Source organism: Paroedura picta, chromosome 12 (genome assembly GCF_049243985.1).
Source record: "Paroedura picta isolate Pp20150507F chromosome 12, Ppicta_v3.0, whole genome shotgun sequence".
In the NCBI taxonomy this organism is placed as follows: domain Eukaryota; kingdom Metazoa; phylum Chordata; class Lepidosauria; order Squamata; family Gekkonidae; genus Paroedura; species Paroedura picta.
The window spans coordinates 3,143,387-3,154,335 of NC_135380.1; the positions used below are offsets into that span (position 1 = coordinate 3,143,387).

The window sequence follows — 10,949 nt, forward strand, 5'->3', positions numbered from 1 at the left end:
TGCCAACCTCCAGGTGGGGGTAGAAGTGCTCCTCAATGACCATCGGTCTCCAGGTGACAGAGATCATTTCCCCTGGAGAAAATGACAGCTTTGGCAGATGGACACTATGGAATTAAGCCCAGCTGAGGTCCTACTCCTTCCCAAGCCTTGCTGTCCCCAGGCTCTCCTGGGTCTTTAGCTGAGGTCTTTCACATCCCTGGCGGCCGTGTCCCTGGGGAGGCTGTGCATGCACACTGTGAAAGCTCCTGCCCAGCATGAATCTTTGTGGGGCTTAGAAACACCCCAGACTCTGACTTTGGTCTGTTGCTTCAGAACAAACCAGCTGCCTGCCTGGAAGACCTCTGCAGGCTCTGTGAGCGGCTGCCAGTGGAGTCTGCATATTCTCTTCCCTTTGCAGCTCCTCCTGTCATCCGGACAAGGGGCAGGTAGCGCCACAGGGTTACGATTAAATTAGTTCAGGGGAACGTGCCATAAGCCCTGCGAATGGCTGGTCATCCCAGCGACAGGCATCTGAGAGGATGACCTCACTGACCCCTTTCTTTAAAAATCCCGGCCTCCGGCACATTCTTGGACTTGGTGTGCCGTTGATGTTGTTGGAGATTGTGGCCTGCTGATAATCTAGGATTGCAAGCATGGCCAGGAATATCCCTGTGTTCTTTCCAGGCAGGATCCGGCCTCTTCCTCAGGCCGGGACATGTCTTGGACGAGTTTCATAACCTGAAATTCTCCCTTCAAAACAGGAAACTTCTCCAGAGCTGGTGAGGTGCTCAGTCTAAATGGAGGGCCTTGCTTTGCTCCAGACCCTGGGCATCCAAGGTCTTTGAGAACAGCTTCCAGGGGATTCCTCGGGTCCCACTGAGAGGCTGAACGTCTTGTGAGGTCATTTGTACTCGCCTGAATAAGCTACTGAGTTTCTAGCTGGAATGTTGAGTTTGCCTTTTGGGGGAGATTTGCCACAGACCTTGATTGGATGGAAGGCCAGCATCTGTTTTTTAGGAAAAAGACACACCAGTTGCATTCTCTATAAGGTGCAAACAGAGCAGCCTCAGTTTCCCTTGGGATTGTGCAATTTAACCCTTCAGCCTCCTCTCAATATCGCTGTTTGAAACCAGCCTTTCTCCATTGATATCAGGATTGTAAAGAGGAAAATGTGCATTTTTAAAGGACACATCTTTTCTTCACTAAGACGCCAACAATAAAGCAGGATGCCAGATTTCCAACAGCAAAACTGAGTGGAGGTTAAAGGGTTAAACTTCCTCTCCCTTCTCTGCATGGCTCCAAGACAAATTGAGCCCCTCATTTGTTTTTTAATGAAACCCAAGGAGATTCATGACATCTCTCTGTTTGTGCCCTAAAAGAGCTGTTCTTTCCCTCAGCTGGGGTTACGACATACCCCCCCCCCAAAAAAAAAGCTTTGATCCAAATGGCACTGCCTACAATCATTTTTGGCATTTGCAAATGAGACCACCACAGACACAGCAAATGTTGAAAATCATAAATATTTATTCATTGTAAGGGAGAGAGCACACAAATATTCTTATGTACCAGTGGAGGGAAGGAAATTCCTACTCTGGACAAATTTGACAGCATTTAGCTCAGTTACTCACATACAGGTTCATAAATCTAGACTCGCATCTCATTAACGTAAAGCAGAGAAACACAGCATGGGTCTTATCGCATGCCAACAGTTATTGTCCTCAACACAGAAGAATTCACTTGTGAACATATAACTCTCTAGTTGTCCATGAAATTCCCTCTCTCTTTAGACACACTCAACTTTATAGGATGGTACCCTTTCTGATATACAATTTATACTAATTAAGCCAATGGCGAAAATACCCGGTTCATTAAATGAGATTATTTTACTTTAAAAAAAAAAGCAACCCAGCTCAAAAATGAAAATATCTGTTGTAATCATTGAATACATCTGTGATCATAGAATTATAGAATCATAGTTGGAAGGGACCGCCAGGGTCATCTAGTCCAACCCCCTGCAGAACGCAGGGAATTCTCTGTCCATCCACAGTGACCCCAATTCCATAACCAGATGATGCCCCCCCCCCAAAAAAAAAACATGAATCCCTGGCTAGTTTGGCCTGGAGGAAATTCACCCCCCAAATGTCAGGTGAACAAAAGAACTCAGTAGCTATACAGACAACCTTTTGCAAGCACAGAATTCTTTCAATAGCATGGCAGTCAAACAATCTTCATGATTATTTAGCGCTTATAACGATCATCTTATCTTACACAAACATATATATATATATTTTAAAAACAAACCCTTTCCCATTGACTTCAAAGGGAAGTTTTCCATTTACAGATGGCTGGATAAACTTTTGTCTTCCTTCATTAAAAAAGAATTAGTATTGCATAGCTCCACATGTAGTAACCAATGAAGTTTCACAGAAACTAGTTGCTGAACTATAACTTGAAGTATAGCCAAGTAGGCAGGGCCAAATGCGGAACCAGACAGGGAGGGTGATGAAACAGTTTCAGGGCCGAGGGCAATCCGAAAAAGAGCTGTCTCTTTCTGCAGTGGATGTTCCGTTCCTCATTAAGTTCTGGGTCAACAAGTCTGGCAGGATTTTCACATTGCTCCCAACAAAATGTATTCACATCTTTTCATCGCCCTTAAAATTCCTGCCGGCTTCTAGGCCACATGCCACCTTTTCTTAGGGCTGCCAGTTCTGACTTGGAATCATTTCCGGGGGCAGTGCCTGTGGAGGGAGCATTTGTGGAGGGATTTCACCTAGAACCCACACCATAGAGTTTGCCCTCTGAAGCTGTTTTCAAGGGAATTGACCTCTCCAAGGGAACGGATATCTGGAGAGGTAATTCTGGGAGATCTCCAGGCCCCACCAGGAGGCTGGCAACCCAGAGAATGGGATGGAATGCCTTCAATTTCTCTGTAGGATGGGACTGTTACTATGGAAAGGGAGCCCAGTAGCACCTTTAAGACCAACAAAGATTTATTCAAGGCGTGAGCTTTCGAGTGCAAGCTTGTCATTTTCAAAGGTTACCAAGAGATAAGCAGGATCAGCCGTGTTAGGTGAGAGACGGCTGAAGAAGAAGGGCTGTTTTTTATACCCCGCTTTTCACTACGAGAAGGAGTTCCAAAGTGGCTTTCAGCCACCTTTCCCTTCCTGTCTCCGCAACAGACGCCCCATGAGGCATCTGAGTGAGCACTAAGAGAACAACTCTGTGAGAACAGCTCTAAGAGAACTGTGTCAACTAGCTGGCTGCACGTGGAGGAGTGGGGAATCAAATCCAGTTCTCCAGATTAGATCCAGCCGCTCTTTAACCACTACACCACACTGGCTCTCAGCCGGACGAATTGCTGCATGAGAATCCCCATAGCAGAGAGAGGGGGAAGATTCAGCACCCTGGAGAGCCCCTCTGTGGCTATCGAAGGACAGGGTGAATGGGAGGACCCCTGTGGGCCCAGCTGGATCCCAGTTGGATGCTGAGCCAGCCCTCTAAAGCAGGCAGAAATCCCCAATGCAACCCTCTGTGTCACCCTACGGTTTTAAAAAACCTTCAACCTACTGAGAAGTTCTTCAGATCACTGCTAGCCTGGCGCTGGAGTCAAGCGGGCCAATATTCCGGCCTCATTCTGCACACGTTGGACAATGCACACTCAGCGCACCTTACAAGCAGATTTTCCTGTTTTGCACAGGAATATGCATCTGCAAAAGCATGCTGAATCCTGCCACGCCTCTTTTCCCTGTTAGCCTTCCAGAGGTACTGGTGGGCCACTAGGTGAGGCAGGAGGCTGGACTAGATGGACCCTCCCTGGTCTGATCCAGCCGGGCTCTAATGTCCTTATTGAAGCCTCGGCCTCCAAGCCCTGTTGTTGGCCCTCCAGAGGAACTGGTTGGCCACTGGTGAGGCAGCATACCTGACCAGCTAGACCCTCACTGTTCTGATCCAGCTGGGCTCTTTGGATATTCTTATTCGGAGCTGCTCTAGCAACTGTGCCTTATCAGTGGCGATTGCCAGCAAAAGAATGCTTGCCCTTAGGTGACGCAGGAGGTTGCTGTCTAATCTGTGCCCATGAAACTGCAAGTTTGTTGCTGCCGAACCAGGCAGCCCTTGCCTGTCGATGAACCTGGCCTGTGTCAGATAAGATTTCCAGTGAGGCTTCCTCTTGAACGTGACAGACGGAGGGTGAGAGGAAAGCCCCCCCCTTTGGTCTCTCTCCAGTGCAGTACTTACGGGGGCATTCCTAAGCTCACATGGTGGGGGTGTCCAGCTGCAACTGCCTTATGGCAACCTCCAGGGATTTTCAAGGCAAGCGATGTTTAGGTTGGCTTGCCATTGCCTGCCTCTGCCTAGCTCCCTGGACCTGAGAGCGAGCATGGTAAATGGCTAAGAGCGGCAGGCTCTAATCTGGAGAAGTGGGTTTGGTTCTCCACTCCTCCTCCACATGCAGCCAGCTAGGTGACTTTGGACTAGTCACAGTTCTCTCTGACCTATTCTCACAGAGCAGTTCTCTTAGAGCTCTCCCAGGCCCACCTACCTCATGGGGTGTCTATTGTGGGGAGAGGAAGGGAAAGGTGTTTGTAAGCTGTGTTAGAACTACAAAGCCACCAGAGCCTTCACTAAGAATTGGTATCAGCTCACCTCATGTCCCTAGGGTTGCCAGTTCAGGTTTGGGGAACACCTGGAGATTTTGGGGGTGGAGCCTGGTGAGGTGGGGTTTGGGGAGGGAAAGGACTTCAGTGGGGTTAATGCCCAACTTCCCAAGTAAAACCAAAAAAGGGAACGGAAACCCAACCTGAACAAAAGTCAGGAACCCAAAAAATTTGAGCTGCAAAAGCAATATTAAAAAATCTTACAAATAACCATAACCCTATTTGGTCTATTCGGACACGTGCAGTTAGATATGTGTTGTTTAAAATACGTTTTTAATGTATATCTGTGCACTTTGTTTAATACTTATTTGTAAGATTTTTTAATATTGCTTTTGCAGCTCAACTTTTGGGTTCCCAACTAGCCATTTCTCCGGGGAATTAAACTCTGTAATCTGGAGTTCACTTGTAAGACCACGAGCTCTCCAGCCACCACCTGGAGGTTGGCAACCCTACCTGTCCCACTCTGCTAGCTTGTGGGATGAGCAGACACCGATTCCCCCCTTTCCCTGGAACTTGCTGGTCTCTCAAAGCCACGATGGCTGTTATTTGGATTTGATACCCGCATATTTGCTGTTTCGACACACCTCGTTGTATTCACCGCTTGGGGTCACAGACTGGTGGCTGCCGCTTTTAATGCCAGCAAATTCACCGCTCCCTAGTTCTGAGGAAGCCAACGGGGCCCTCCCTGTCAATAAACTCGGGTTTCCGTGTGACCTTCCCACCCAGTTTTATGGCCACCTGATTTGGGGGCGGGAGGAGGAAGAGGACAAAGAGAGAGGCGAAATGTTATCCTTGCGGTCCAGAGAACAGCGATAAGCATCAGACCACGAGGAATTTGATCCAGGCACAATGGCCTTGGCTTCGAGGGCGCCTGGGAATGGCGGCACAGCGAGGAAGTCTTCGGCTGCGGGGCTCCTCTGAGCTCAAGTTTCTCCAAGGTTTAGCTAAGCCGCTCTGTCCGCTGCGGTCTGGCAGAGAGAGTCAGGACCAGTTGCAGATTTAGCGAGGCGGCCCAAGGCAGCTCTGCTCCAGGCAGACTTGAAAGGCAGGAGGACCAACTGGGAATACACCTGGAAGGGTCTGTGCAAGCGGGGGAGGGACGTGGGGCTCAGTAAGCTTGTGGAGGGGAAATTAGGTTGCCACCTGTCAGGGGAGGCCTGGAGATGACTGGGAATGGCAAGTAATCTACCGATGACAGAGATCAGCTCCCCAGTGGCTCTGGGAGGAAGGTGGCCTCAATGCCATTATACAGCTCTGAGGTCTCTCCCTGCACCAAACCCCACCTGCCCAGGCTCCACCATTAGGCTTGCCATGCTCCAGGTGGGGTCTGGAGATCTCCCAGAATTGCATGTGCTCTCTAGAATACAGGGATCAGTTCCCCTGGAGATAACAACTGCTGGGGAGGGTGGGTTCTCTAGCTCTCTCTCCTCTGCAAACCTGCTATGCAGATTGAAGACCGCCAGTGAGGGGAGCTCACTACCTCCTCAGGCAGCCCATTCCATGGCTGAACTGGACTCATAGAAACTGAGAGTGGGAAGGGGCCACACAGGCCATCCAGTCCCACCCCCTGCTCAGTGCAGGATCAGCCTCCAGCATCCAGGAGAAGGATCTGTCCGGCCGCTGCTTGAGGACCACCAGTGAGGGGGAGCTCCCCACCTCCTGAGGCAGCCCATCCCACTGCTGAACTACTCTGACTGTGAAAATTTTTCTCTTGATGTCTAGCCCATCTTGTTCTAGACATAATTTAAGGGGATGGTAGTGTTAATAGAGGGATTTTCCCAGTCTGGTTATTTTTGGGGTATTTCTTGTCTGCTTCTTGTATTTTTTGAAGAGCCCATTTTTGAGAGCTCGTGCATGGAGGATCAGGAGGAGAAAAGCCAGAAAGTGCAAATGAAAGAGGTTCTATTGTGACTACTGTCAGAAGCAAACAGAGCCCTGCACAGACCTGTTCCCAATGGCATCCGGCGTAAGCCACCTCTCCTGCAAGATGCTCCTGAGACAGCTCTCTTCTTGGTAGAGTTGGGACTGGAGGAAAGGCAGAGCCAAGGAGTCCTCCTGCCCCCTGAAAGAGCCGCCGTGTGGCTTCAACTGGCCCATCTCTTGTTGCAAAATGACCAACTCCTTCTCCAGAGGTTCTGACGTCACGTGTCCTGGCATATCATGGCCCTGAGGCCCAAACTCTCCAGCCAAAGCATGGAAGTTCTGCACAGACTTCAGGAAAGGATCATGCCCCTGTCCGTGTCTTGCTTGCCTGTGTGGACACTGGGGCATTGGGACAGAACTCTGACACAGCTGCACCGTTCTGTCCTCCATTCGGTTCCAAAGCTTGGTGCATCCATGCCAGAACACACCCGGACCGGGGAATGAACAATATGGCTGAAATTTGGTAGAATCCCAGCTGATTCCCAGACGATTCCCATCCAGCTGTTTGTGGCTAACACCTTCCTGCCAGTGAGGCTGAAGTCCCAAGGATGCAACATCTGGGTGTGACTGAGACCCACACATCTCTTGCCTGAAGCAGCTCTTGTTCAGGTCTTCCTCGAGAACTTCCACCAGGATATCCAGGTCCTCCACACTTTCCATCATTGCCCGGGAATGATGCCTCTTCTAAAGAAAGAACAAGGAAATAATATATGATGTGAGTCGTCCGGCTCCGTCTGGCGCTTTGCCTAGGGAATTCTGGGCCCCGGAAAGCTCAAAGTTTGCCACGTACCAGTCTGTGATGCTTCTGCGCATGGATTCTTTTTTTCCCTGGGTGAGAGGAAGAGAAGAGAAGATATTCAGGAACCTGCTGAAACATTTGCAACCCATGAATATTTAAGGTAGCAATGATTATAATTTTCAGAGCTGATTGTAATTGCTGGGGGAAATTATATTTTCAAAGTGTAAGAGCCCAGTCCAGAGGATTGGCAGAAATTATTCAGGTGCTACTCTTGAATCAAAGATTTCTGAAGATTGCTGGTCCTCAAAGGGGGTGATTCTTTACCTGTTCTTCCTGGAGTCTCTTTCGTTCCTGTTTTTACTGATGCCTCCTAAGCGGGGAGGGAAAGAATGAATTTGAATCATCAGTCTTGTTTAGTTCTGGGAATATGCTGCAAAGTTCAGAAGAGCAGAGCAAAGCTGACATTACTACAAAAACAGAAGGCACAAAAGATGTGGAGCCGACCTCAGAGGAAGGCCTTGGCCTCCACGCCCTGTTGGTGCTCCAGAGGAACTGGTTGGCCCCTGTGTGAGGCAGGATATGGGGCTAGATGGACCCTCACTGGTCTGATCCAGCAAGGCTCTTGTGATGTCCTTGGGAAGGCCTTGGCCTGTTGTTTGACCTCCAGTGGAATTGGTTGGCCACTGTGTGAGACAGGATGCTGGACTAGATGGACCAAGGACAGTACATGAGGGGAGATCAGTGGTAGAGGCCCATGTGTGACATGACGAGGCTGAGAGCTTCTCTGATGCCGACCTTGTGGAAGTGGCCCCCGAACCCTGAACCCTGGGAGCACATTGGGGCAGCTGGCCTTCATTTGGGCCTTCCGCTACACTAGGGAACCTCATGGTAAGCCAGATAGTGAAAGGGTGCCTTTTAAGACCGCCGTCTTGCATACTGAAGAGCATTGGGCTGGCCCCACGTCCCACGTCCCACGTCCCGCAAGACTAATAGTCTGTTCTCTTCCAAGGAGCAAGACTTACTTTGCTGCTGGCACAATCGATCGCTTTGGAGAGCCGGATTTTCTTCAGCAATTCCCGCACGGGCATTTTGACCCTCACCCCCATATACTGCTTCGGAGGGGCATCAGCGGTGAAGGCCACCTCTGGGGGGAAAGGAGATGGTAGTGAGGAGCACAAAAGAACAAGATCAGTCACATTCATAAGTTCGCCATTGTTTAGGAGGTGCATTGAGAGACTCTCTCCCCAAATGCTCAAAAAGCGACATCCTTGCTGGGCTGGGGACAGTTCAAAGAGCAGAGGCAGCTCCGTGGCCGGCCCCTCTGCTGCAAGCGAATCCAGCTCTCATCTCAGCCACGAATCTAGTGCTGACTTAACCCTGTTTAACATGCTGCCCCTCTTGCCAAGAAACCTTGGGAATCATAGTTTGGGGGTGAGGCAAGCTAAGGGCTTTTCTCACAGAGTTCTCTCAGCAAGAAACAGGACAGCCAGGTCTCTGGCTACGGGGGGGACCTTTCCTCCTCAAGGTCTGGATTTCTGCTGCCGCTCAAGGACAGCAGGAGAAAAATGGGGCAGGAGGAAATGGAATCCACTGTCATTTCTAGTTATATGCCCAGAAATGACATCATGGCGACACTCTGGGAATGTCCCAGATCTCCATGGTTTTTATGTTGTTTAACCATAGAGAAATTCCCAGAGCATCCCTGCAACACCATGATGTCATTTCTACATATTGGAAATGGCGTTGCAGAACCAGCAGCACAACGTCACCATGTCCCACTTGGATATTGTAACTCTGCCTGCAAGGGGATCTGGGAGGGGAAGGGCGAACAGAATCCTCTTAGTGGGGCCTTCTGAATCATCTTATAGGATCTTTCTTCTCTCTCTTCCCTGGGTTTGGAGCTGTAGCAAGTTAATCTTTTCAAAGTTAATCTCTTCACGATACATTAAGTGTACCTGCATGCATATGTCATTTTAAGATGTGCTCCTGTTTTTGTAAGTAAAATTTCCTTCTTTCACCCCCGTTGGAGTCAGATCATATTTGCAATTTGTCTAAACAACCTTTCCGCCTTAATCAGTAAACACGGAGGACTGGGGACCCTGCCTGAAGCTTCTGTTCTTCCGAGGCAAATTATTATTTTTTTTACCTTTAATCCAGTAGCCCCACCCCCAAAAACTCTCGCGTGTTGCTGGCACATCACAATTCCCAGAATTTGGGGTGGAAGCCATGGCATTTAAACAGATATGGAATCAATAGACACAGATGGACCTTAGCCAAGGCTTTGTTCTCTCAGCATCAGCCCCTCCCATTGCAGGCTGTTGTCTGAGCCCCACTCTAAGCCCCACTCCATGGGATGGAGAATAGGAGCTCTCCAGAACAGACCTGCATGTCAACGTGCCAAAAAGGCAAGCGTGCTTTAATGCTCTGGGTGAAGAAAACACCAGGGGATCCGCCTCCCAGTGAGTGTGAAATAAAGATTGCAACAGATGTTTGTGTGTGTCTGTGTTTCTCCTCCACAAACGTTCCCGAAATAAACAAGATCCGGCAAGAGAAAACCTCCAACAAACAGCCTGGAACCGGTGTCTTTTTCTCGCCTGGCAAAGCTATCCCATTGTGTGGTGTGATAACATTCAAATACACAGAGAGGAGTCGGGTCTCACCTCTGGGGGCCAGCAGCTCCGAAGGCTCATCTGGAGGTGGGTCCCAACTCGGAGAATCGGTGGTGGTGAATTCTGTTAGTCCGGAGGTGGGTAGTGATGGACTCTGCTGAAAGTAGCTTTGGGGGCTCGCTGTCTGCCCTGGTGTAGGGGATCCTTGGCCCCCCATGTAGCTGTGGGGCTCCTTATTTGGGCTGCAAACGGGCTGCGAGCTCCATTGGACCCACTTCTGCAAAGTTTCCATTGTGCCGGCAAAGACGTGGTTGGTCTTCTCCCTCGGTCCCCCCTTGTCAGTCTGATCTCCCCACTGATAACCAAGGCTGTAATTCACACCTCCGCATGGCTGCCAAAATCCCCGCTGAATCCCACAGAAGCTGCTTGGATGGCAACTGGCAATGAGGCTGTCTGTCCTTGCAAGGGCTTGTCCACGTATCTGCTCAGCTCCGTCAGGGGAGAAGCCTACAGGTGTGAGGAGGTCCACCTGGAAGACGACCCAGCCAGACTCTGGAGGTGGCTCCTGGGTGCATCAACAGCTGGTCGTCTGCCGGAGTTTCTTTCCAGCCAAGTCAAGCTGAAGCTGTCACTGCTGTGGACACACCTTCTCTCCCAAGGAAGGTGCTGTAGGAGTGGCTGACGGGTAGGCGGCTTGCAAAGCAAAAGGTGGAGAGGCGTGACGACAACCGTTCAAAGGTAAATTTAAACAACACGAGGCTGTCTGAGGGAGCCAAGCGCATTGCCAGCCACCAGGAATCTTAAGCTTTCCACTTTGTCTCTCTGCTTTGGGCTTGGCATCTATCATAAGAGCAACAGAAGAGCCTGGCTGGATCAGACCAGTGGTCCATCTTGTGGAATCACAGAATCAGAATCACAGAATCACACAGAGAGCTGGAAGAAACCCGAAAGGCCACCCAGTCCAGCCTCCCCCCTCCCCAGCTTCTCAGGCTTAAAAAAAATTGCACACCCCTGGCAGGTGCTCTTCCAATCTCCTCCTAAAAG

At 49.9% G+C, this 10,949-nt stretch overlaps 1 protein-coding gene across 1 annotated transcript; it reads right to left on the reverse strand.

Moving 5' to 3' along the window:
• Positions 1-1,521: 1,521 nt before the first annotated feature.
• Positions 1,522-10,723, reverse strand: LOC143821795 (uncharacterized). Its single transcript, XM_077306160.1, has 5 exons — positions 9,957-10,723; positions 8,319-8,440; positions 7,621-7,666; positions 7,348-7,385; positions 1,522-7,241 (listed from the first exon to the last, which is right to left on the reverse strand). Exons 1-5 carry the CDS (start codon positions 10,195-10,197, stop codon positions 6,552-6,554), a joined length of 1,137 nt encoding a protein of 378 aa, XP_077162275.1. The 5' UTR covers positions 10,198-10,723; the 3' UTR covers positions 1,522-6,551.
• Between the last annotated feature and the right edge of the window lie 226 nt (positions 10,724-10,949).